The sequence below is a fragment of the Fukomys damarensis genome, unplaced genomic scaffold (assembly GCF_012274545.1).
Source record: "Fukomys damarensis isolate Sample0158 unplaced genomic scaffold, DMR_v1.0_HiC HiC_scaffold_33, whole genome shotgun sequence".
NCBI lineage: Eukaryota > Metazoa > Chordata > Mammalia > Rodentia > Bathyergidae > Fukomys > Fukomys damarensis.
The window spans coordinates 51,063,157-51,089,820 of record NW_022900945.1 but is presented as its reverse complement, the minus strand read 5'-3'; the positions used below and the strand labels follow the sequence as shown (position 1 = coordinate 51,089,820).

Genomic DNA, 26,664 nt, shown 5'->3' with positions numbered 1-26,664 from the left:
GGGAGGGGAGGGAGGGAGAGAGAAAAGAATGTTAAAAAAATGTTATCATCTACTGGTCCAGATTCTTTCCTTCTCTCTGCTCTGCTGTCCCCTAGATATTGGCTCCTCTCAGAGTGTAAGATGGCTACAGAATTTTAGACATTAAATACAGGAAAGAGACCATCTTCTTGCTTCTCTAATTAGTAAGGAATCTTTTCCTCCCACAAGATCTTCTTTCAGCTTCCCATTGCTAGAATCCCTACCTTAAAAACCAGGCAACTGGGCAGGGGATTTAGCTCAGAGGTTCGGAGGCCTGCCTCAAAAGCACAGGGTCCTAAGTTCCACTCCTAGTACAAAAAACAAAACAAAAAAACAGGCAACTGTGTGTGTCTGTTCCAGCTTCTCAGGAGGCTGAGGCAAAAGTATCACAATTTTGAGCCCAGTGTGGGCAAGATCTGCTCTCAAACTAATAATAATTTAAAAATGGTTAGGGATATATAGCTCAGTGGAAAGGCACTAGGTTCAATCCCCTGGACACCCAAAAAAGTTGGAGGAAGGGGAAAGGATGTAGCTTAGTGGTGGAGTGCTTGACTAGCATGCCCTGGGTTCAGTCTCCAGCACTACAAACAACAGAAACAAGATTCCCATGTTAAGTCAGTGGCAAGGGGAATTAGGATTGCAAGCTGCAATAAAATCATTCTCCTCTAAGGTAGATTAGAGATGGATGAACACTAGACAAGGTTCTACAGTAAAGTAGAAAGAAAAATATGTTGAGTGAGTTTTGAGCAGTGTCTCTTACAAAGTATTTAAGAAATGTGAACCTGGGTTGGTATTCCAAATCCACTGTTCCTCTTTGATTAACCTTCCCGATTTGAGAATTTAATGGCTTTCTCTTCAGTTCCCCAATGGAATCCCCATCACCAGAAGAGCAATTTTCATTTGATCATAGCTGTGGATAAAGAATGAAGCCCACATTACTTACTGTTTTGTTTCTGAGGTACTGAAGATGTGACTAAACTGTACTTTGTCATTTGACAAATCACCTAGCTTCAGTGGGTTTGAGTTTTCTCACTTGTGGAATAAGTCGGTTGCATTAAATTATCTCTAACTCCTTTCCATTTATATCCTTTTACTTATCCAGTATTGCTTGAGTAAATGTTGATAAATGGAGTTGGTTTACCTGTGGTAGGTGTGGAGGTGTACAGGGTGCAGAACTTCCTCACTGATGGGTCTTGCCACTCTGGTATGTGATAAATTTTAGGTGTGTCACGTTACTGAATCCCTCAATTTCAGAAGTTGGAGGAAGGCCTGGGGCAGATGGCCTTCTCTGCCTGCAATCACTCTGGTGGTATATCCCACTTGGCTATACAGATATGATCTTTTTTTTTTATACCGGGGATTGAACCTAGGACTTTGTGCTTGCAAGGCAGGCGGCTGAATCACTGAGCTAAATCCCCAGCCCTGATCATTGTTTTATATGCCATATCATGGAAACATTTGGAACTCACTAAGTAAACTATCATGTCAAAGAATTACTAGTAAAAATGAAAGTGTTTTTGCTTCAGAATCCTAAAACCTAATTTTGAAAATTGGGTTTTTTTTGTTTGTTTGTTTTTTTGAGACAGGGTCTCACTATGTAGTTGAGACTGACCTGGAACTCACTATGTAGCCCAGGCTGATCTCAAACTCACAGCCATCCTCCTGCCTCAACCTCCCGAGTGCTGAGATTACAGGCATGTGCCACCACACCTGGCTGAAAATTGTTTTTTTATTCCTTCCGGTAAAAACCCTTCCAGCTGCTGGGCGTGGTGGTGCACACCTATAATCCGTGCACTTGGAAGGCTGAGACAGGAGGATCACTGCTAGTTTGAGACCATGCTGTACATAGTGAGTTCAAGACCAGCCTGAACTATATAGCAAGACCCTGTCTCAACTGCACCCCCACTCCAATAAAAAAGCTTCTCCAACTTTTTCTTCTAAATCCAAATCTTGTGACTTTGATTCACCACAAAAATTAACTACATCTGTGCTATGATTGTTTCTCATGAGCCACAAGATAATATGAGTTTATCTTTAGAACTTCTGCTGGTTGATTCTATCACAGTAACAATAAATAATAATAATAAGCTAACATTTGCAGTGTACTTATTAAGTACTTGCCATTATTTTAGGTGTGCTAAACACACAGGAAAACCCCATGAAAAGTGTTCTACAACAAAACTGAATTTGGATTTGGCCTGGTTGGCTCCTGACCTCTAGCCAGTACACTTTTCAAAGAATGCAGAAGAAAGTTCTTACCTTGGCATGTTGGGTTGTGTGGAACTGGCTAGAAAGAGCAGGCAACTTCTGAGAAAGTTGGGTCCTGCTGTTCCCAGTAGTTTCTTGGCTCTATTCAGGTCAGGTTGACAAAAGGGTCACTAGTAAACCAGTTTTGCAATCTCTAGCCTGCTCCATGCTCTGGAATTATCCCCAATAATTAAGCCAGAGAGAAAACCGCTACCAAATGTCACCAAACCATCACCAGTCCCAGAATGGATTTGAATTGTGTAACTAGACACCAGAGCACCTATATTTTATATGGTTGGTTTTTAGGTGACATGTATCTCACTAATTTTTTCTTAATTTAGAAAATGTATTTAATTCTCAAAACAACCCTATAAGGTAAGTCTATGATTAGTCTTATTTTACAGATGAGGAAACTAAGAAACAGAGACATTAAATGACTCCCAAAGGCCAGGTGACTAACAGGAGTTCCCGTCCATGCTCCTAACTTTTACATCGGATTGTTGTTTGCACATTCTAGGTTTGCAGGCTGGACATTATGTCTTAGCCCATTCCTGTAAAGTCTTGTAACCAATAGAAGACACATTAGGCAAATGTCCAGGAGGTGCAAATGGAGATTTCCCCATGTTTATGGCTCCCACTGTTTCCCTTTCAGAGGCTCAGTTGTCCTCCAAGCTGGTCTGATCCTGTATACCTAACTCAATCTTTTATTGTGGGTGAATCAGAGTGCTTCTTTGTGCCTTAGTGTTTCCCATGTGTAAAATAGGGAAAATCTGAGCTAGGCATAGTGATACTACCTGTAATTCCAGCACTCGGAGAGGCTGAGGCAAGAGGATCACAATTCTAGCCCAGCCTGAGAAACTTACTGACTTAGCAATATTCTGTCTCATTATAAAAAAAATTTTTAAAAGGGGCTGATCTGTAATCCTAGCATTGGGAGGCTGAGGCAGGAGAATCACCACAAATTTGAGGCCAGCCTAGATTACACACTGAGTTCAAGGCCAGCCTGAACCACATAGACTTGTCTCAGAAAACTAAAAACAAAACAGGGCTAGGAATGTATGTCAGTGAGAAGGCACTGGATTCAATCCCCAGTACTGGAAAAAAAAACCAAAACATTTATACTGACAACAGTCAAAAGGTAATCTTGGGAATATATTTGGTTAAGGTTATGTTTTTAAAAATTAATTTTATCTGTTTATTTTTATTATACAGTGGCAACTAGAAAATTTAAACGTGATTCACATCTTTTCACCAGATAGTGTTGCTTCTGTGATAATGGTGATTGAAAATCTATTTGTCTTTTCTGGTCCTCTGTTTCCAGGGCAACAGGGAGGAAGCTGACAACCCAAATACAGGGATTGGTGCCTTCCGATTCATGTTGGAATCCAACAAGGGCAAGTCAATGTTGGAGTTCCAGGTACTGTTCACTTGCTCCCCTGACTCTGACAAAGTGGGTCAGCCCGGTACCTTCTAAGTCGCTGATACCGAAAAAGAAAGGGAAGAAGGATGTTAGAATATTTTTCGACATCCAAATACGTTCCTTTCTCCAAGGGCCTATCCAAGTTGGGGATTTCAGATACTTCTGGAGACACACTTTGTAAAAACTTCTCCGTGTGATTCTGATACAGTCTCCAATATAGAAATCATTGTCGTGCTACTTTATATCTTCTTCCCCCAGGAGCTAATGACAGTTTTTCAACTGCTGCACTGGAATGGCAGCCTTAAGGCCATGAGGGAAAGACAGTGTTCTCGGCAGGTAAGAGATTTTATGGGCTATGAGAATAGCGTGGACGGACTACTTCGAGGTAGCTTAGCTGTTACATTAGAAACAAGGACGCGCATGGTTTCCTGGTTATAAATACTGAAAGCCTTACTTGAGGGCACCCTCCACCCCTATAATCTTCCCTGTTTAAATCTTCACCGGGATACTTTTGCGTGCCTTGCTTCCTCACCAGGGAGTTTCCCTTAAGAATCTCCTTGGAAGGCCGCTGCCGACTTGTTAGGACTCGAGTTAGGACTCGGAGGCCTCGAGTACCGGCTTCCACCCAGTTGGATCCCTGTGGTAGGACACGAACCTTTACCCTCGCAGTGATCTTCACGTTCCCCTCCCCAACTAGGAGGTGTTGGCTCATTACTCGCACCGAGCCCTGGATGATGATATTCGCCACCAGATGGCCTTGGACTGGGTGAGCCGGGAGCAGAGTGTGCCGGGGGCACTGTCTAGAGAGCTGGCCTCCACCGAACGGGAGCTGGACGAAGCTCGACTGGCAGGCAAGGAGCTGCGCTTCCACAAGGAGAAGAAAGATATTCTCATGCTGGCTGCTGGGCAGTTGGGCAATATGCATTCCTCCAACTGCTAGGCACAAAACTTCCCACAAACTCCCCACCCTCGCCGCACCCTCTTTGTATGTCTCCTTTCTAAGACTTAGGATGATTTCTGTATATAATTTCTCAATTTTATACTTTAAAAAATATATGTATAACTTCTATACCTGGATTCCTATTTGCTAAGAGATCCCTTTTCTAACTTCCAGTTTTCGGATGTAGTCTCACCTGAAACATCTCCATTCCACTTTACAAGAAAGAGTGGACTCTGGAGCATTGTTGACTCTTGGACTTCTAGATGAAGTCTGCGAGTCATTCTGACTGACTGTGTTCATGTGCTTTCTCCTTCTTTTAAAAGAACAGGTGGGCTGGATGACTGTACGCCCCAGCCTCAACCTCATCCTTGCTTTCTGTCGCATTCAAACAGGGTATGTGTAAGAAGCCTTTGGCTTTGGCTTATCTCGAGCTGGGTCTGCATCGTATCCTTTCTTTCCCCTCTAACGTCCTTACTCCTCCTTTGCCTCCGTATGCTTCTTTATTTTAAGGCTTTCTTACCTTATTACCCAGAAGATTGTAGAGCTATCATTTCTTATTCTTAAATTGCTGAGAAACTGCCCAGGAACAAGAGAGGAATTATAAACAATTCACAGAGGTCACTATCGAAGTTGATTCTGAGGCTTATCTATACCATTCCAGTGTGCTAAGTGGACTCTATATAAAGAGCGAGGTCAAGTTTGATGCTGGCATTCAGCTTTCCCTTTTCATTTCTCCCCTGCTCACCCAGCTCAATTAAGCCTCATATTTAAACTTCTGGCCCGCAGAGCTTGGTAGGAGATAAAATGCCCACAGCCTCCCACCCTGCCGCATCATTTTGCTCTGTGGAAGCAATATCTATCCTACGTGGCAAGTAAGGGCCAAGCTCCTCTCACTTCCACTAAGTTGCTGCTGTTTATACTTTACATGCATGTGTGCTACTTTAGATTTTCATCTGTTTCTTCCCTTTTCTCCACATTCATTATTTAGCATGACTTAGGAAAACTAGATGAAACTGGTATTATGCGACTTCCTCATTGGAACTTTGGGAAACTGCAAGAAAGGGAAGAGAGCAGTGATCTGGTCTATGTGTTTCTCATATGGTTCTTCTCCTCCGCTTTTCTCTTGGGTGGAGTAAGAAATTATCTGCAGTAGAACTACAAAGTTCTCCCTCAGAGATTTTTTTTTGAAGAATTATATGTAGTAAAGTGTATTTTCCCCTTGTTTCTGTAATCTCCATTACACTATATTATTGTTCAGTGCACTTTCTAAACTGAGTTTGGGAAGTCTAACGCTCCTGCGATTGGACTTTCCACTTAGCGATTGCATTATTTGCTTTTAGAAGTAGACTAAGAAAGAGACCATAATTTACTGTTTTGGGTTAGATAGGAGCAAGATGAAAGGGAATTTTCTTGCTTTTGAAACCATCTGGTGACTAGTACATATGGGATCAGAAATGAGTCTATCCACAATTGTAGTGGTGTTTAAAAGAGGCTTCCTTGGTTCTCTAAGCCCCGTCTTTGTATTCTTTGGAACACACGTAGGTTGGAGTAGAGGAAGCTACATTAAATAATAGGTGCATCTATCTGTTTTATTGATTGGTATTTATAACCCAGAAATCATAGGCCCTCTAGTTTCTACGGTGCTTCCTCTGGGAAACAATTATTAGGAAGTGTTAGTTGTGAGAAGACATGTCCTTGAATCTCCAAGATTTATCATTTTTCTCAATTACCCAAGATCCCAAAGAACTTGAGAAAAATTGTTCCCTGATCTGTCTGCTCTTGGTGTTGATGATTTTACTTCTCTTTTTAGTACTTTTTATGCATTTTATATGTATAATTTTGTACAATTAAAAATAGATTTTTGTCCAGAATGACTGTTTCTTGAGACCTATGTATTACAGGAACTCTAAAATGGCTCTATTCCTTTACACATACACAAAACAAGAACGTTTTATTATATTTCGTGGGTGGTAGAAATAAGATTGCAGGTCACTAGGCAAAGGCAGCCTGCCTCCCCTTCTCCAGACATTTAAGGGTTTTGCCCTTGGATCCTTCTCATCCCAGTGTGCTGGCTTCACCCATGATGTGGACTTAAACTCCTTTACACACACAATTGTCAAACCTATTTCTTCCATTCCAATTTATTTTGAGCTCTTGCATCAACACAGCATGATGGAAAAATACAGTGAATATTTAAAAATCTTTAAAACCTGTAGGAAAAGACATATATCCATTAATCCCCTCAGAACATTCCCTCTTCCTTCAAACACACTTTATCCCATCAATTTTGCTGTTTTCTGAAGCAGTTCTGGAACTCCTTTTTTATGAGTCTCATTAATTGTGCTTTCACGGCTGCTTCAGTGTCCTGAATCAATTTCAAACATTTGCCTTTCATGGTGATTTTAACTTGGGGAAAAAACAGAAGTCTCACAGTGCCAGAAGTGGGGAACAAGGTTTTCTAAACCTGCCTTTTCTCTGGATGGCACTGGGCAACAGCATTCCCCATATTTTTTATCACAACTCATAAAAATACTTATGAAATATGATTACCAGAACTGCTTCAGAAAGTGGCAAGAAGGGCTGGAGATTTAGCTCAGTCGCACCATGCCTACATTACAAGTCCAAGGTCCTCAGTTCTGTCCCTGGTACTGCCAAAAAATAAAACAAACAAAAGAGCAATGAAAGAACGAAAGTGGCAGGAATGATGGAATAAGTGTGCTTAAAAAAAGGCAAAGTATTTTGAGGAAGACTAATAGCAATGTGACTTTCATTGTAATACATTTTTAAAAATAAGCCAGGCCTGGTGCCATATGCCTGTAATCCCAGCATTCAGGAGGCTGAGGCAGAAGGGTTGCCATGAGTTCAAGGCAGCCTGAACTACCCAGTGAGACCTAGTCTCAAAAAACCCCTAAATAAATAAATAGTAAAAATAAGTTTTTGAAAATCTAAACATTCACCATACGTTTTTCTCACCCACCCCTTGTATTTTTTCACATGCTGGACATTACTAACCGTGTGCATGTGAGAAAGCACTGTGAAGTCTCATATCCAAAATAAAGGCCATTTGTCTGTACTCCTCTATGACTCCCTAAATCTGTTAATTGGAATCATCTGCATCGAAGCCACAAATTTTAGATCAGTTCTCAACTCTGCGCAGCCTTCGTCTAGTCACTTCCTTTTGAGCAGACCTCTTATATAAACTCTCTAATTTGTTTTGTCCGTATACACTGCTTTAGTTCAGTTCTTCCTAATATAGGGACTGGACCATTACAATAGCTTCTTAACTAGTTTTTCCATTCTTAATATTGTCCATGTCACTTCTTTTTAAAATACCTATTACTGTGTTACTCCCTTGCTTAAACGTTCACTTGGGTCTTTTTATCTTCTGCAGCATTTCCCAAAGTTTTATTTGTAAACCATTGACATTACTGAGGTGATTTTAGGTGATAGGTGTCACTTTTTAGTGTTTATGTGTTCATTTGAATCTGTGGTAGAAAAATAATGATTTCCATTTGTGGTATTAAAATTTCCATTTAATGTAAATTTGTTTAAAAAATCAGTCTAAGCTAGGTGTGGTGTTGATAATGTGATTATTTATCCTTTTATATCTTGCACTTTTTCTGGTATTAGGCACCCACACAGGCATCATAACTATTTGATTAGCCCACAGCCCACCCTCGTTGAAGGTTTAAATCACGATTGCAGAACATGGGGGCAATGTGAGTGCTGCCCAACTCATAGGTGTGTTTTTTGGAATTTATTTTTAGCAAGGACCCGAGTTTGATACCCGGTACCAAAAACAAACCAACCCTCCCAAAATAATAAAATTTATTTTTGTACCAGGAATCAAACTCATGGCCTCATGCTTGCCAGGCAGGCACTGTACTCCTGAACTACATTCCCGGCCCTGTTTTTTTATTTTTGAGACAGGGTCTTGTCCAGGCTGGTCTGGAATTCACTGGAATTCACTGGAATTCCTCAGTCTGCGGCACTGGGATTACTGACAGCACTGGGATTGCAGGCATGCATCACCACGCCTGACAACCCAATTCATGGGTTTTTAAATATTTATTTATTATTTATTTTTTGAGACAGGGCCTCGCTATGTTGTTCAGGCTGGTCTTGTATTCACTGTGTAGCTCAGGCTGGCCTGGAACTCACAGCAGTCCTCCTGCTTCAGCCTCCTGAGTGCTGGGATTACAGGGGTGCACCACCACGCCTGGCTTGTAGGTTTTTTAGAACATGAAACATCTGCACCATCCTCAAAGAACCTAGAGCCACTATTTTAAGAGCAGACTCCCCTACCCCTAGTTCCTAGAGGTGTTAAGGAGTTTGAGATACATTTTTTTAAAAGTTTGTTATCTCTCACCCACCGAATTTCAAAGGCAATTAGGTCCGTGAGTTTTCTTAAGAGAGAAATTGATGCTCCAGTATGTTACAGAAGCAGCTTTTTTGAGCCAGCACTGCCGACTGCAACCCCCACCCCCAGTGCTGGGGAGGAGCACTTTTTTTTTTTAATACTTCTGCCACAGGTAGATTTGCTCTCTGGAATACAGAACCAAGCCTAGAAATTTTGAGATTTAAAAATGAAACTTTAATTTCTACAACCTAGTTTTAAGTGAAGAGGGTCAGGAAAGCAGTCGTCTAATGAGGAAACCAAGCTAGATGTCACTGCTAATATTTCTTTGGAGCTGCCACAGGTATTGAAGAGAAAGCCCTTAACTCCGCCCACTCTCCTAGGTTCCCTCTATCGCGACCTGCTCAATATGGCTACAGCAGTACTTCCGGCAGCTTTCTTAAATAGGTCCGCCTTCTGATGCGTACTTTTACTGCGTCGAGGGCGGGCCTTAGAGCTAGCCTTTGATTGGGCGATTTCACTGGCGACCTTTCCCCTCCGCGACAGTTTCCCGAGGTGCTAGTCTGTAAGCTACAGAGAAGAGAGTTCGTGCGGAGCAAGATGGCCGACGTGCTGGATCTTCACGAGGCTGGGGGCGAGGATTTCGCCATGGATGAGGATGGGGACGGTGAGGACAGTGGAGGCGGCTACGGGAAGCGGGGAAGGTGCGAGAGAATAGCGTAATAGGAAAAATTTTCCCGGGCGGGGTGGATGGGAGCCGGGAGACTGGGGCTCGGTTAGAGACTCCGCCCCTTAGGAAAGACTAGGGGCGGGACCGGGAGGGGACTGAAGCTGAAAGCAAAGGATACGTTTGGTGCTGGTGTTTTGGGAAAGAGGCAATTGTTAAAAATTACTTTCAGAGCCTGGCGTAGTGCTACAGCACACTGGGAGGCTGAGGCAGGAGGATCTCAAGTTCAAATACAGCCTGAGCAATTTAGCGAGACTCAAAAATAAAAAGGAGTGGGGATGTAGTTCAGTTGGCAGGCCATGAGTTTAAAGCCCCCTACTGAAAGAAAAAATATATATATAATTTATATATATTTATATATAGCAAACATGGTGGTGGACATCTGTAATCCCAGCTACTCAGGAGGCTGAGGCAGGAGAATGGCAAATTTGAGACCAGCTCCGGCAGTTTAGTAGGATCCCATCCCAGCATAAAAAGGGCTGAGGATACAGCTCAGTGGTAGAGTGCTCCTGGGTTCAATTCCCAGTATCCCCAGTATCAAATGGGGAGGAAAAAAAAAGACTTATGTTTGTTACTCGTTTGTTCTTTTCTCTTTCGGGGCTCCAGAGAGCATCCACAAATTGAAAGAAAAAGCAAAGAAACGGAAGGGCCGTGGCTTTGGCTCTGGTGAGTGTGGGAATGGGGGAGAATGTTCTAATAGGGTGGGAGCTGTGAATTTTGGAGTCACTACCCAACTTACGGGGAACCGTGGGCAAGAGGAAGAGTTTTTGGTGATACGGTGTGTGTTCCTTGCAGAAGAGGGATCCCGAGCGCGGATGCGTGAGGATTATGACAGTGTGGAGCAGGATGGCGATGAACCTGGACCACAGCGCTGTGAGTGCAGTAGAGTCTGGGAGCATCCGTCTCTGTAGGCAGAGACCAGTAAACCCAGGAGGAGTGGGGTCGGAGAGGACTCGCTCGAGTCTGCATGCCCTGCACTCCTGTACCCTGCTTGGAGCTTTTCTCACGTTCTCATTTAACCACCCTCCCTTCTCCAACAGCCGTGGAAGGCTGGATTCTCTTTGTCACTGGAGTCCACGAGGAAGCCACTGAAGAAGACATCCATGACAAATTCGCAGAATATGGGGAAATCAAAAACATCCATTTGAACCTAGACAGGCGAACAGGATACCTGAAGGTATCTGAAGTGACACTTGGTTGCCTTCCTTTCCCCCTTAATCCTAACATAGCATTGGTGGTTGTCATGTGTTTGCTGTGATTGGCCAGGAACCAAGTTGAAATAAGATAACATTTGAATCTGATTTTGTTAGGACACAGGAAAGACACAAATAAAACAGACGCATTGTGTGTACAGTAGGGCTAGGTGATTAATGTACATTCATTGCGCAGTTTGTAGGTTTTTTCTGTTTATGCGTTTAGATTTGAGCATGAGGGTAGTGGATGCTTGGTGATACCGGAGGGTTTTGACATGTCTTTTCTCGTCCCAGGGATATACTCTGGTTGAGTATGAAACATACAAAGAGGCCCAGGCTGCTATGGAGGGACTTAATGGCCAGGATTTGATGGGACAGCCGATCAGCGTGGACTGGTGTTTTGTTCGAGGTCCACCCAAGGGCAAGAGAAGGTGAAGCGGAGAGGGGAAACAGTATGCTGGTGAAGGGAGTAGGAGTGAAACAGAACCAGGCAGTATTTTATGTCCCTCTGATTGAGTTCCCTCCCTCCTCTTTCCTTTTCTGTAGAGGTGGCCGAAGACGCAGCAGGAGCCCAGACCGGAGGCGCCGCTGACGGTTCCTCTTGTCCAGGTGGTCTCTCCAAGATTCCATCCGGCCATGCAGCCGTGGAGAACTACAGCTGGGTGGAACTGTTTGTATTTAATCTCTTAACCCCTATCTGTGTACTGTTTCTTTTGAATTATTAATAAATGATTTGTTTTCTACATTTAAAATTACTTTCTCGTTCTAACAAAAGCTTTGAAACGTTATTTACAGTAAGGCCGTATGGGTCATTGTGAAGATGCTTCTGCCAGGAACTAGGTTCTGTGAGTTTCTGCCTTCGCCATCATTCCAAGTCTCAGCAGGGTTAAAGATTCTGCTTAGTATTTCATTTTCTTGATAATTAAAAAAGCAAGGTTAACAGATGTTCTTAGGATGTTAGAGAATAGTCTGTGTACCCGTACCGTGTTGTGAGCAGATGGATGTTACAGGAATGTCTCTTGTGTTTCTCCTTCTCTGCGTGTCACATTTGTTTGTACTTCTAGCTGCCTGGGGGCTTGACTCTCCTGTCGGGACGTCCTCCCAGACGCTCCTTTCCCAGAGCAGTTGGAACTGAGTTCTTGGTGCCCTCTTCGGCAGCCAAGGGTGAAAGCCCCATAGAGTAGAGGATCCAGAGGAGCGTTGAGGAGGCCAAAGAGGAAAAGGATGTGGCTAAGGCTGGGAGGGACTTCACTCAGCATGGTGGGGGAGAACCAGTACCACAGACCCAGTAAGTAATAAGGTGTCCAGCAGAGCACGAAGGTCAGCAAGATAAGGAGGGCCAGGCGCAGGGCCCGAAGACGAACTCGGGGGCGAGTGTCTAAGGAGCGCCAGAGGTTAAATTCACCGGCAGGGGCTGCGGATTTAAAAAGTACATCCAAACTTAGGACCACTCAGCTTCTGAACTAAGTATAGGGTGACTTGATGGGGGGCAGAGGCAGTGAGGAGGAGCTCCCCCCCTACAAGAATGCTGCAGACCCGTTTTTTCCTTCCCAACCTAGGACTATATAATCCCCTGCCCCCAACATAATGAAGAGAGACATGATGGAGAAGAGGTTTTAATTAAAATGTTATATTAGATAAAGTCACCAAGTCTAAGACTTGATGGTGTCCAAGAATAAAGGAGAATATGATTCCCTTTCTCACTAAGCCTTGCCCAGCTTACTCAACATAGCTATAGGTAATTTAGAACCGAAGGCATTTAATAAAATTATATGTAGCATCAGGCGCTAGAGATATGGCTATCATCTCACTTTTTGTGACTTAACAGCTATAAGATGAATGATGCTAGGTGCAGCACTTGGGGTAAGGCTTAGGGCCTGGGAATTAGACTCTCACCTTGGCTCCTCTTACTGGGCGGGGGACCGGACACACTGAGGACAATGCGGCTATAGCAGAAGGCCATGGCAGTCAGTGGCAGCAGAAAGAGGCAGCAGAAGGTGAAGAGGTTATAGGTGGTCTCTTGCCATCGAGCCTTGAAGCTGCCTTTGGTGACACACTGAGTGAAAGGGACTGGGCCAGCTCGACGGACAGTATGGAACAGGAACAGCTGGAGTGGATTTCAGGCTATTAGAACTGAGTCCCGAACCCTCCAACATTACCCATTCATGTCACCATGTCTCTTCCCAATTCACCCTTAATTCCACGTGGGGGAGTGCAGATCCGTGTCTATTTACTTTTGGCTTTTTGAGACAGCTCACTGTGTAGCTCAGGCTGGCTTTGAACTCCTGCTTCAGTGTGCTGAGTGCTGGGATTATAGGCATGGGGCACTACGCCTGGCTCATACCGCTACTTTAAGATGAGCAGTGTATCTTGAAAATGTGTATTTTGCCCTCAGGCTTGAATATGGTGCAAAGATTGAAGTTCATTAAATCCTGGAACTTAAAAAATACTCCGTCTTCTCAGATTCTAACACTGCATTTCATAAAAAATAATGTCTCCCCAGGGATTTAGCTCAGTGGTGCTGCACTTGCCTTGCAAGCACAAGGTCCTGAGTTTGATCCCTGGCACCAAGAAAAACAAAACAAAACCAAAAAGACAATGTCTCCACTGTTTCATCCATTTAATTGAAATGATTTTCCTGGTAAATATATCTGCTAAATAATATGGGGTAAATCTTGTATAAAATAGGCACTGTTAAAATTTCAGGCCATTTTGCAGCTACTTGAATGACCTTTCATAATGGTGTTGTGTATAGTAACTATAATGGTAGAATAATAAAATTTAACATTTTCAAATGCTATTGGATATCCCTTCCCCTTACTGTTAAATTTTTGGGTTTTTGGATTGAATCAGGAGCATTTTTCTTTTTCTTTTTTTTTGGTACCAGGGATTGAGCTCAGGTCCTTGCACTTGCAACACAGGTGACGGAACCACTGAGCTAAATCCCCCACCCTGGAGCATTTTTCAATTTAGAGTTATAGGGTTACATAGAATGCCATGGTTCTAGTAATGAAGATTACATCACCATTAATTTGGTAAAAGGTATATATATAGAGGTGTCAGATTCCCAGATAAGCACTTGAGAAAGGCAAGTGTGAGAGACTTTTAAGAAAGGTGAATAGAGGGCTGGGGATTTAGCTCAGTGGTTCAACCACCTGCCTTGCAGGTGCAAGGAGCTGAGTTCGATCCCTGGAACAAAACAAACAACAATAAAAAAGGAGAATAGGATCAGCTAAAGACAATGCCACAGACTACTTTGCGATATGATCAGGCCACCTGAATTAGTTGGGAGTAGTCTTTTCACCTACCTTGTATCCATATATTTCTGGACATTTATTTTTGTTTTTGCATTATGTCTAGAAGTACTTAAGAACTATGAGGAGTATAAAAATAATTAAAAGCCTTTGGACTTCAAGTTTGGTCCATAGCCTTGCATCTACCTCCTCTTCTATTTTATATAGAACTTAACCACCTACAGGAGGAACTGTCCTTTCAAATATTGCTAACTTAGAAAAACCAGCCTACAAAAATATGTACTTTCTAGGGCTGGGATGTAGCTTGGTGATAAGAGTGCTTGCTTAGCATGTTTGATGCTGTGGGTTCAATAACCAGTATCACAAAAAAAGAAAAGTAATTTCTGACCATTCCTGATACTCCTTTGTCACACTTATATGAGACCATAATTTTTTTTTTTTTTTTTGTACCAGGGATGGAACTCAAGATCTTGCTCTTGACAGGCAGGTTTGATGCTGCTGAGACCATGATATTTTTACTTGACAGTAATATTTTAAATACAGTTAACAGCATATGGCAATGCAGAATCCATCCAAAAAGATACTAATTGGGAACCAAAGATATGTCACCTTTTGCACATATACTTGTTATGACCAGTTTGCCATTGAGACCTACAGAGGTTGCAATTAATATCAGATAATAATGCCAGGTAATAAGAAATTATCATGGATTTAAATGACTTAACCAAAGCTATGAGTTAGTGGTATGGCCTACACACAAAAAAAATAGTCTCTAGCCATACCGCTCTGAATGCACCTGGTCTAGTATGAAACAAAACATACTAAGTCAAATAATGCAACAAAAAGTCTTTCAATTCTCAATGTACATCTAAAATCTGCTTCATTTAAACAAACCCAACTGTGATTCCTATTGCACTGTGGCAACAGGCTTTTTTATTTATGTTTTTCACTTGTATTGGTAGAGGTCCTGTTCATAACACTCAAAGAATAGAATATACATAATAAATGTTTTATTATATTGTTTTAGTCTCGCTAAATCACTAAGTTGCCCAGGCTACACTCAAACTTGGAATACTCCTGCCTCAGCCTCTGAAAGTGCTGGAATTATAAATATATTCCACTTTGCCTGGCTATAGTCAGAGTTTTCATAGTTAAATTCTAATTGATTTAATGATCAATTTTTTTTTTTTTTTATTACCAGGGATCAAGCTCATGGGGCAGGTGGTGGCACCACTGAGCTAAACCCCAGCCCTAAGGATCAAATCTAAAGCAATTGAATATATTGCATTATTATTCCACACACTGAAATCATAGACCCTTCTTGGCCTCCTTCCAGACATAACCCTAATCCTTGCTATCCCAAAATATGCTGCTCTATGTTGGTAATGTTTTGGTTTTTTTAAAATACTGTTCTACAGTTATCTTTTCTTCTAGACTCTAGTCCCTTTTCCGTATAGCAACTTGAATAACAAGTATTAAAGTTCAGGTGCTCCCTTGTTTCCAGTGTTAACACCCATTCTACAATAAAGTCAGAGTAGAAAAGACAAAACTGATGATGTCGCTCTTCACCACTTAACCTTAGTGTGCCTGCATACTCTCAAGTTAAAACACACACTTACATCTGGGATCTGGCCTACCCTTTCCCTCCCTGCTCATTACTCACCATATTCTAGTCTTCAACATCAGTAGCAAGGTTGCTACGCAGACTCTATCCTCCCAGCATTACTCCTGATTTAACTTGTTTTACATCTTTCTGTATTTCAAGAATCAGATGTTGGGGTGGGGATTTAGCTCAGTGGCACGGCGCCTGCCTCGAAAGTGCAAGGTCCTGAGTTCAGTCCCTGGTACCAAATAAATAAATGAGTCAAAATTTTTTAAAAAATCAGATTTTAACATCTCTGGGAAGCTTTCCCTGACGCCAAGAGTGAGTCAGAATCCTCCACTGTTTATTAACTCCTTACCTCTAGGATAATACTTGGACCACTCGTGATACTCCAGGTGCCTAATTGTCTCCTGCACTAGTCTACACGTTTCTCTTTTGGCTTTGCTGCTCTGCCTTAGCATTCCAGTGTACCTGGGGAGGACTCACGTTATTTTAATAAGTAAATATGCCCCAAAGTTTTAACCAAAGCCCCTTCACTCTCTTAGTAAAACTCCTGTTTCCTCCTATCCCTGGTCTTTCTGCACCAATCTCCTGAAGGTAGGACTGGGAGCAGGAAAAGAGGTGGAAGCCATGCACAGTAAAGCAAATCTAAAGGAAGAAGCACAGGTAACAGAGTACTGTTGACTTTCAAACGTAAATTAACGTGCAAATGACCTTAACTTGCCCTCGGGACGGCAGAGGCACTCTGCCCAGGATTACTGGCTACTGTCGGCCAACTCCACGGACTCCCCGGACTCACATTCTGTAACCAAATTCCTGTCCAGCCCAAGCCTGAGTCCCAAATCACTCACCTGGGGCAAGGCGAGCAGGACACTAAGACCCCAGGCCACCCCCAGAACTTTCCTTCCACCTGAGCGGGGTCCAAGTGGTTCGAGTACTGCTGCCTGGCGGTCGAGCCCGATGACCACTGGCAGGAAAGCTGCACCGTACATGGCCACTAGTTTCAGGAACATGAGTGTTCGACACGCGATGTCCCCAGCCAGCCACTGAACAGTAATATTCCAAGTAGCATCTAAGGGCATAACCACAAAAGTGACCAGTAAATCCGCAGCTGCTAAGTGGGCGAAAAGTCGCCGGACGGGAGAGGAACGGAGCTGGTTAGGTTGCGGGCGTGTCACTGTCCACAGCACGGCCAGGTTTCCTCCAGCAGAAGAAAAAAAGAGCACAATGGTCACTCCTACTCGGACTTTGGCTGCGGCTGAGAAGGTGGGCAGCTCTGAGCCCTCCACCTCCACTCCCGATCCCGCCCAGACCTCCTCCCCGACCGCTGACCCCGACGCGGTGCCATCGCCTGCAGACATGGTGGCCTAGAAGGAGAGAGCGGGGAGGACGAACAGTGGTGCGAAGCGCTTAGCTTCGGCCGCGGATTCTCCGCTTTCCTTTTAACATTTGAAGCCGGTTACTGCAAATGTCGTCCATTAAAGTTTCTGCCTGTAGACGCTCCATCTATGCTGGAGATCACCAAACAGAAAAGTGGTGCCAATCCTGCACAGTTTAGTCTGGGCTTCGGGCTTCAACTGCTTAAAATCCCTTTAGCGCCAAGAGCCGAAGGTTCAAGCGGTGCGCGCGCGCTCGGCGTGGGAGTTCGGCGGGGCGCGCCCTAGATGAACCCGATCCCAGCCTCCGGGGCGTGGAGCTCACTGCGGAGCTTTCTTGCTCCGCCCCTGCAGACCCCGCCTTTAATCTTTAATTTTTAAAGCAGAATATACTGATGAGGGCGTGTTTAGGAGAGACGTTTTATAAGGGAATCTGACGCAGACCACGCACAAAGCGCGAGAGTGCGGACCCAAAGACAAGGGCTTCGCGTCCTAAAAGCTCTGCTTTCCGGAATCCGGTCCACTCGTTTTTCTTTTCTGATGCTGTTTGTCCCTCGCGAGGCACCGTTGGCTCGCCTAGTAGGCGTGACTGGGGGCTGGAAGTAGGGCGGGAGCGGGGCTCTGGAGGCGCGGCGGCCTCTGTCATGGACTCCTGGGTCCGCTTCAGTGCTCAGAGCCAAGCTCGGGAGCGGCTGTGTAGGTGCGGCCCAAATGGGAAGGGAGCAGGGATGGGCAGAGGAAGATTCTTGCGAGGCGAGGTCAAGCCGGGCTACGGGGGTCCAAAGGGGTCAACTCTGACTACGGGGGCCTGTGCGGACTCTGAGCCGCAGATTCGAAACGGTCGTGATGATTCTTTTCTGCTCCCGGGAAAGATGGAGAAACTGAGGCATGAGTGGGCCAGCGGGGAGGCCACTCAAGGTTTCTGTGCCCACATATATTCAACAGTTTTCTGACTAGGCAGTGTGGGATGAGGAGCGTTAGTCATGGATAGCGACGTGGACTTTTTGCTCGGAGCGGAGAAGCTCCCAGTTTCCTTTCCCCTCATTCTGCTGTCACCTGCCGGCAACTCTGCCTCCGCACTCTTTTGGTCCCCGCTCAGCTCGAGGGCCTTGAAATTTCTTAGCTCACCTATTCGGAGGAATAATCTCTCTTCCAGCCATACCCCTCTCCTTCACATATCATGGACTGATGCGCTTGTGATGGAACCGTGTTGCCTTCACTGGCCGCCTTATTCCTAAGCATTGTCAAATTTCTCGTTTTGTGAAACTCTAAAAATAATACTCCCCACTCCCTTTACAGTACAGGCTCTTTTTTATTTTTTAATGCCCTTCCCTGTCCCAGGCCTGGAGGAGAAGCGTTAGATACGGGCATGAAGAGGAGGAAACAGAAAATCCACCCTTGTCTTTTGGAGGGTATGTGGGCGGGGGGCAGTTAGGGAAGTCACCACCATATTTTGCCTGTCTCCTCCAGGGCTGCCCAGTACGCGTGCTCCCTTCTTGGCCATGCCCTGCAGAGACGTGGGGCCAGTCCTGACTTACAGAAACAGATTCAACAACTGGAGAGTCATCTGAGCCTTGGAAGAAAGCGTAAGTAACTGCACCTTTCGTCACCCTAGTCTTTCTTCCCTCCCCGGCTGTTCTCCCATTGTCCCTCCTCCCCGTGTTTTGACCCTCTCCACCAGTTCTTTGCTCTCACTCGGCTCTACGCTTATCCTCTGTACGCCTCCAGTTAAGACAAGAGCGCAGGTACAAGGGAGCAATGGATGATGGGAGAGAATAGGGAAGTTTGAGAAAACTAAACTGGGATACAAATTAGAGCTCGAAGTACAGTACTCTGGGAAGCTGAGATGGGAGGCTTGAGCCCAGGATAGACAATTTAGTGATTAGTGAGACCCTGTCTCAAAAATACAAAATTTAAAAACGGTTGGGAGCTGACCATGGTGGCACACACTTGTAATAGCAGTACTCAGGAGGCTGAGGCAGGAGGATAGGTGTGAGGCCAGACATAGCAAGACTCTGCCTCAAAGGGGGGTGAGGGGTGGGATGGGGTTGTACCTCAATCAAAGGCCTTGGGTTCAATTCCCAGTATTACCAAAAAAATAAAAATAAATTTTAAAAATGTGAAGCAAAGAATGAACTGTTTCTAACTTTTTTGTTTGTCTGTTTGCCTTCATGTTACTATCACTTGCTCCACTTTCACCTTCTTTTCTTCTTTTGTATCGTGCTCGGTGCCTTTCTCCTTCTGATTCCCTGCTTTCTCATGTTAATCTCCCCAAGTTCTACGCCTGGGCAACTCAGCAGATGCTCTGGAGTCCGCCAAAAGAGCTGTGCACTTATCCGATGTTGTCCTGAGATTCTGCATCACTGTTAGTCACCTCAATCGAGCCTTGTATTTCGCATGTGACAATGTCCTGTGGGCTGGAAAGTCTGGACTAGCTCCCCGAGTGGATCAGGAGAAGTGGACTCAGCGCTCATTCAGGTTTGCTATCCTTTCTTTTTATTTATTTATATATATTTTTTGAGACAGGGTCTTGCTTCTTTGTAAGACCGCTGGCCTTGCACACACGGTGTAGCACAGGCTGCCACTGAACTGACACAGCAATCTCCTGAGTGCTGGAATTTCACGTATGCCCACCACGCCTGGCTTTGGGTTTGTTAGCCTTTGATCCCATGAGACCTTCTGTAGCCTCCGTACAATGTAGCTTGCCTTTTCTGAGAGAAAGCTCTCTCGGGTTCTTCCCAGAGTGTACAGTTGGCCGTCCATATTCCTGAGCTCCACATTCATGGATTCAGCCAACCACCGATTGAAAATATTAGGGGGAAATTGCATCTGTATTGAACATGTATAGACGTTTTTTCTTCTCATTATTCCTTAATATAGTAAGCAACTCTTTGTAGCATTTACATTATGCTAGGTAGTATAAGTAATATAGAGATAACTTAGACTATATAAGAAGGTGTATGTAGGTAATATGCAATTACTTTTTTTTTTTTTGGTACTGGGGATCTGACTCAGGACTTTCTGCTTGTGAGGTAGGTGGTGGCACCACTGAGCTAAATTTCCAGTCCTACATTATTTTATATAAAGGATATAAGCATCTGTGAATTTTGGAAAGATTTGGGTATACATTGGGATCTTGGAACCAATACCGATGAAGACCAAGGAGCAACTGTGAATGTCTGAAGCAATCATTCAGTTTCCAATCTTCATTTAGATCTTAATCTGTCACAGAGTAATGAATAGGAACAGATGAAAGACACGTGCCCTACCATGATGAACGACTAAGGTGGGGCAAGATAAGACAGGCTCTGTCTTTAATTCAGCTTTTATCTGTACCACAAGTGTTCCCCTCACTGCTTGCTTATTCATTCACTCATCCGAAAAATTTTAAGAGCTGGGCCTCAGTATGTTGCCCAGGCTAGTTCCAAACTCATGACCTCATTCAGTCCTCCTAGCTCAGCCTCTCAAGCAGCTGGGACTCTTTGCAAGGGCCACCACCATCTCACTCAGCTTTTCCATAAACATTTATTAGGTACTTAATATGGACCAGGGGATAAAGCAAAGAGCCAAACAGACACGGTGCCCATTCCCATGAGGCTTCCAGTCTAGTGGGGGGATGAAATGTTAAACAACTACTCAGATATATGTGTGGAAAAGCATAGATCATTATAAGAGACTATAATAAGAGGAGCTAATTTAGAATGAAAGGTCAGGGAAGAATTTTTTGAGAAGGTGATATTTTAGTTCAGACCTGAAATAGTAGTTAGACAAAACAGAGAGTAATAGATAAGACCTTTCCAAACAAAAACAGAGCACATTCTAAGGCCTTGAACTAAGAAAGACTTCAGGTAATTAGAAAAGTAGGAAGAAACCAAACGTGATGGATGGAATTGAATACAGGGCATAAATTCAAATTTGAAAGACAGGGACCAAATCATTTATGTGGAGCTTTTTAGGCAATGGTAAGATTTTTGTTTTGTTTTGTGTTAGTTTTATCCTAAATACAATGAGACATTGCTAAAGGGTTTTATCCAGGGACATAGCACAATTCAAATTATATTTAAAGAACATCTATCTTGTCCTGGAGACGTAGCTCAGTGGTAGAGCACCTGCCTGGCATGAGAAGGGCTATGGTTCAGTCCACACCAGCATGGCAAAAAACCCCTAAAAACAAAAAGCAAAAAACTCAAAGAACAAAAACAGGAACATCTGTCTTGCTGTGACATGATGTGGAAAATGGATTGCAGGGGGGCCCAAGAGGAGATGCCCTTGGCCTGGACTAAAAGAGTGGAAAAAACTATGATTTAGGAGTAAAATGGTATCACAGTTGGCCCTGTAATTTCCCTCCTCTTCCATATCTGCACATTTAATGAACCACATTCAGAAAGTATTCAGAAAAAATTGCTTCTGTATTGAACATAGACTTTTTTCTTGTCATAGTCCTTGAACAATGTAACTACCATTCACATAACATTTACATCGTATAAGTATTACCAGTAATCTAGAGATCATTTGAAATAGATAAAAGGATATGCATTGGTTATGTGAAAGTACTATGCCACTTTATATGCAGGAGTTGAGCATCTGTAGATTTTGGTATTTGTGGAGAGAAGAGTTCAAGAAACAGTCCCCTTCAGTTACCAGGGCTGACTGTGCAGATTACCTGTATTTCTTTTTTGTTTCCCTATGGTTGTACTTTTTCATTATATTACCATCTACATTTATTCCTTACTTTTCTCTTCATCTTTCTCGGTGAGTCACAACTATAATATGGCTTATGATGTATGAGGACTGGGCGATGGTGGCAGAGCTGAAGTGGTATGAAAAAGCAATTTCCCCAGAAGAGTCTATATGCCGTATTTATTTTATTTGTTTTATTCAGAAACATCTATTGAGGGCCAGGGGTTTAGGTCAGTGGTACTACACCTGCCTAGCAAGTGCCAAGTCCTGAGTTTCATCCCCGGTACCAAAAAAATTAGATAGGCATTGGTCTAGACACAGAGATACAGTGGCTGAAGTTCCCATGGAATTTACATTGTAACAAGAAGGGACAATAAAGAATATCAGACATGGCAAGTGCTATGAAGAAAATTGAGCCAGGCGTGGTGGCGCATGCCTGTAATCCCAGCACTCGGCAGGCTGAGGCAGGAGGATCGCTGTGAGTTCGAGACAGCCTGGGCTACATAGTGAGTTCCAGGTCAGTCTCAACTACATAGTGAGACCCTGTCTCAAAAAACCCCCCAAAAAAAAAAGAAAATTGATACAAAGTCATGTGGGGCAGAGTAAATAGTTCACCGTTTTATTTTTTATTTATTATTTGGTACCGGGGATCAAACTCGGGACCTTGTAAGGCAGACAGCAGAACCACTGAGCTAAATCCCGGACCCAGTAGTTCACTGTTTTAAATTGAGGGGTCATGGCAGGCCTCTCTGAAGAAGTGATATTTAGGCTCAGACTTGAAAAAGAAAAAAGAGCCAGCCACGTGAAGTTTTTAAGGGAAAAGATTCCAATTAGAGGGACTAGGCTGTGCAGATGCTCTGAGGTAAGAAAAAGCTTGATGGAGTCAAAATGTAGAAAGAAACCAACATGGTGGAGCATAGCAATTAAGAGGAGGGATGGTACAATACCCAGAGAGCTAGGGGCCAGATGGTGTTGGGTCTGGAGGGCTGTCGAAGGTATCTAGGTATTATTCTAAACGTGATAGGAAGGAAACCCTGGTAAGTTTTAAAATCAGGAGTATTAATGTGATTTATTTTGTGGTGATTCCTTTATGAAATTAAATTATTGGCGATGGGAGCAAAATGGGCTAGTTAAGAGCAACGTGAGACCAGTTAAAGGCAAAAACAGTAGTCCAGGCAAGAAGTGATAGTTGCTTAAACTGTGGTGGTGGAGAGCAATAGAGAAATGTAACTGGATTCAGGGTATATTTTTTAGGTGGGACAATTTATTGATTATCAACCACTGTTGTAAAAGTGAATTAAAAATTAAAACATAGGGCCTGGGGTTTTCACTCAGTGGTAGAGCTTTTTGAGACATGTGTGAAACCCTGGGTTCAATCCTCAGCACTGAAAACAAGACAGATTTTGTAATTAAGGAATTTATGTTCTAACATATTTAGCAATTACTGAACACCTCTGGGTCTCTTAAATTTTTTTCCTAAAGGAGTGGATTAAAAGGCTGGGGATTTAGCTCAGCGGTTCTGTGGCCTGCCTTGCAAGTACAAGGACCCGAGTTCAATCCCCAGTACCCCACCCCCCAAAAAAAGAAAGAGGTGGATTCAGCCAGTCATGGTGGCACTGTATTTTCAGCACTTGGGAGGCTGAGGCAGGAGTATTGCCATGAGTTTGAGGCTGGCTTGGGCTACACAGTGAGTTCAAGGCCAGCCTGAATTGCATAATGAGACCCTCATTATGAAAAATGAAGGGTGGGAGGCCTTTTTTTTCATTCTTACTGGGATATAATTGACAATTAGAAATTGTATGCATTTATGGAGTATAGTATAACGTTTTGTATATGTACTATTATGACATGATCAACACAACAAGCTAATTAACAAGTTCATAACCTCACAGGTGCCTTTTTTTCTTGTGAGAATACTTAAGTTCTACTTTAGCAATTTTCAAGTGTACCATACAGTATGGTTAACTATAGTCACCATACTGTATGTTAGATCTCCAGGATTTATGCATTTTTGAGTATCTAAAACCTTTGACAGATGTTGTCTTCCCCTTTCTCCTACCCTCAGTCTCTGGTTAATCATCACTTCTATTCTGTGTTTCTATGAATTAGGTTGTTTGCCGCCCACATATGAGATCATGTGGTATTTGTCCGTGTCTGGCTTATTTCACCCAGCATAATGTCTTCAAGGAAGGATTTTTCCCCCTTTGATTTTTGGAGACAGAGTCTTACTACGGACCCCAGCTTGCCCTTGAATTTGTAATCCTTCTGCCTCAGTCTCCTTAGTGCTAGCATTATACAGGCATGTGCCGTCATGCCTGGCGTCTTATTTCCTTCATCACTGAGACAGAGTGCCTGACATCCACAAATTAAAGGAGGAGAAGTTTACTGAGGTTCAGGTCTCAGACCATGGTTGTTTGCTTCCAAGGCAGGAGGCTATGGCAGGGACATGATGGAAGAACAGCTGCTCACCTCATGGCAGAGAAGGAAGGAGCTGGGGAGGAGATGAACCCTTCCGGGCCATACCCCCAGTGATCACCTCTTCTGACCGGACTCCATTTCAGCCAGAAGCCCCCATAACCCAGTCACATTCCAGAGGCCTCACCTATGACTTTTTTTTTTTTTTTTTTTTTTTTAATACCAGGGATCGAACTCAGGACCTTGCGCTTACAAGGCAGGGCTGTTACCACTGAGCTAAATCCCCAGCCCCTGTGACTTTGGGGGGACTTCTAGATATAAACCATAACACCTAGCAAGGGAAGACATTCACTTGCGGTGTTTTAATGTATTCTCTTTGCACTGCATGGAAAATATCATAAGTATTAGATGGGATATGTTAAGTAGGTTTATATGCCCTGTCTAACCCTTCTGCTCTGTGCATCTTAGGTACTATCTCTTTTCCCTCATCATGAATTTGAGCCGAGATGCTTATGAAATTCGCCTACTCATGGAACAAGAGTCTTCCGCTTGTAACCGGCGACTAAAGGGTTCTGCAGGAGGAGTGCCGGGAGGACTTGAAACTGGGGGACCTGGGGGACCAGGAAGTCCAGGAAGAGGCTTGCCTCAACTAGCTCTGAAGTTTCGGCTCCAAGTCCTGCTCCTGGCTCGGGTCCTTCGAGGTCATCCCCCACTTCTGCTGGATGTGGTCAGAAATGCCTGTGACCTCTTCATTCCACTGGACAAATTAGGCCTGTGTCGCTGTGGCCCTGGGATTGTGGGGCTTTGTGGCCTTGTGTCCTCCATCCTGTCACTTCTCACCCTAATCTATCCCTGGTTACGACTCAAGCCGTAACAGTCTGGTACACGATAAGGAAGGGACCTGAACCGGTGAAGTGGGATCTTAGATCGTCCCCCATGTACCGGCCTCACTGTAACTCGGGATATAGGGGTTTAGGGAGATTTGGGGAAGATGAGGCGAAGACAGATGACGTCAATGGAATGATTCTGATGCTCAGATATGCCTAAGCTTTTGTTCTTTTCCTCTCATTGTCTGAATCTCTCTCGGCTCTCTTTATTTTATTGTCCCAAGTGTATTTAAGATACTTTTTACTTTATCTCCTCAGTCCCCTGTCCAGGAATTTAAACAAAGGTACTTTCTGGTAGAGAAGGTATCAGGTTTGGTTTATAAAACTCTGCCTTCTTTTTTTCTCCCAGAGGATGCTTTTGGCAAGTTTTTTTCTCCTTCAAACTCCATATCATAATTGGGGGGGGGTGTTTTTGAGACAGGATCTCATATGCAGCCCAGATGTTCCTGCCTCAGCCTCCTGAGGGATTACAAGTGTGTGCCACCATTCCTGGCATAATTCAAACTTTTAAGACTTACGTCCCAGTGAACTCTTTCTTCATATCTCTGCATCACAGATTGCTTCCTCTTCCGTCCTCATATCTACCACACCAGCCTCTCTTATCACCTGGCCCTTGCCCTTCCCTGTACTTGGATTTCAGAGCTGTGTTCCCTCGCTGCTGCTTCTTTATCTGTCCAGACTGATGCTGTGTCTAGCATCCTGCTGTAAATACTGTATAGTGATTCAGTGGAAATAGCTGTGGCCCATGTCCACCATGGAGAGAAGCCTCCCTGCTCAGCAAATTAAAGATCAGTCTGCTCGTTGACATTGGTCTGGTCCCTCGTGTTCCCATCATTTCAGGTCCCTATTCCTGTCTTTGGGATTTGGGTTTTTCATGGGGTTGTCTGCCAACATCACCCCCAGATTTGTGTAGGGCACCTAAGTGTGCAGGACAAAATATTAGAGGTGAACATACTAAAAGCTAAGAAGCTTAATGACCCCCAATTCCTTTGAGAAATAAGAAATGTTTAGCCTTGTTGCATTGGGAGAGGGGTGGTCTAATGCTAAGGTGTAAAATTAGACAGGCTCCATGGAACACCCATCACACCAGTTGATAGGTACAGTCCCTCCCAAAGCTGGAAGGCCGCAAAGCAGCATGGCGAGAGCCACGAGGCTGTCAAGGCTAGGTTTGCACATGGGGGGATAATACCACTGCCATCTGCTACTTCATTTTGCATATCCCAGGTCGAGATAAATAAGGTCAGGAAGTATAAGAGAATCTCTCTCCCACTCCTACTCTCTCCCACTTCTACTCTGCTCCAAATCTGAGGAAAACATTGTTGACCAGGCAACAAAGGAGAAAAGAGAAGCAGCAGAGATGATCAGATTGCCATGCATGGTGGCACACACCTGTAATGTCAGCACTCGGGAGGCTGAGGCAGGAGTATTTCCCAGGGTTCAAGGCCGTCCTGGTTACATAGTGCGTTCAAGGCCATGCTGAACTGCAAAAGGAGAACCTGTCTCCAAAAAAAAAAAAAAAAAAAAAAAGAAAAAACAATAAGTTAAAT

The 26,664-nt window shown here is 43.8% G+C and overlaps 4 protein-coding genes across 6 annotated transcripts in view; 3 read left to right on the top strand and 1 right to left on the bottom strand.

The window, feature by feature from the left end:
- The window catches only part of Lix1l (limb and CNS expressed 1 like), a 22,848-nt gene extending 15,935 nt beyond the window's left edge, over positions 1-6,913 (top strand). Inside the window, exons 4-6 of the mRNA XM_010629536.2 lie at positions 3,587-3,682; positions 3,944-4,021; positions 4,383-6,913. Of these exons, the coding sequence (XP_010627838.2) occupies positions 3,587-3,682; positions 3,944-4,021; positions 4,383-4,625 (417 nt within the window). The 3' untranslated portion in view covers positions 4,626-6,913. The remainder of the gene's footprint in view (positions 1-3,586; positions 3,683-3,943; positions 4,022-4,382) is intronic.
- Positions 6,914-9,513: 2,600 nt separating this feature from the next.
- On the top strand, positions 9,514-11,654 carry Rbm8a (RNA binding motif protein 8A). 2 transcript variants are annotated; one of them, XM_010629513.3, is made up of 6 exons: positions 9,514-9,649; positions 10,316-10,375; positions 10,505-10,582; positions 10,750-10,886; positions 11,197-11,333; positions 11,449-11,654. In XM_010629513.3, exons 1-6 carry the CDS (start codon positions 9,583-9,585, stop codon positions 11,492-11,494), a joined length of 525 nt encoding a protein of 174 aa, XP_010627815.1. In that variant the 5' UTR covers positions 9,514-9,582; the 3' UTR covers positions 11,495-11,654. The 2 variants fall into 2 exon arrangements, with proteins under 2 accessions (XP_010627815.1, XP_010627816.1); XM_010629514.2 differs by having other exon boundaries at positions 9,613-9,686.
- Positions 11,655-11,831: 177 nt separating this feature from the next.
- On the bottom strand, positions 11,832-17,551 carry LOC104865794 (gonadotropin-releasing hormone II receptor). Its single transcript, XM_010629516.3, has 3 exons — positions 16,611-17,551; positions 12,799-13,009; positions 11,832-12,316 (listed from the first exon to the last, which is right to left on the bottom strand). The coding sequence occupies exons 1-3, from the start codon at positions 17,118-17,120 to the stop codon at positions 11,907-11,909; spliced, it is 1,131 nt and encodes a 376-aa protein (XP_010627818.1). The 5' UTR covers positions 17,121-17,551; the 3' UTR covers positions 11,832-11,906.
- Positions 17,552-17,594: 43 nt separating this feature from the next.
- Positions 17,595-25,510, top strand: Pex11b (peroxisomal biogenesis factor 11 beta). 2 transcript variants are annotated; one of them, XM_010629518.3, is made up of 4 exons: positions 17,595-17,835; positions 18,606-18,721; positions 19,412-19,613; positions 24,699-25,510. In XM_010629518.3, exons 1-4 carry the CDS (start codon positions 17,780-17,782, stop codon positions 25,102-25,104), a joined length of 780 nt encoding a protein of 259 aa, XP_010627820.1. In that variant the 5' UTR covers positions 17,595-17,779; the 3' UTR covers positions 25,105-25,510. The 2 variants fall into 2 exon arrangements, with proteins under 2 accessions (XP_010627820.1, XP_010627819.1); XM_010629517.2 differs by lacking the exon at positions 17,595-17,835 and adding an exon at positions 17,842-18,021.
- The last annotated feature ends 1,154 nt before the right edge of the window (positions 25,511-26,664 follow it).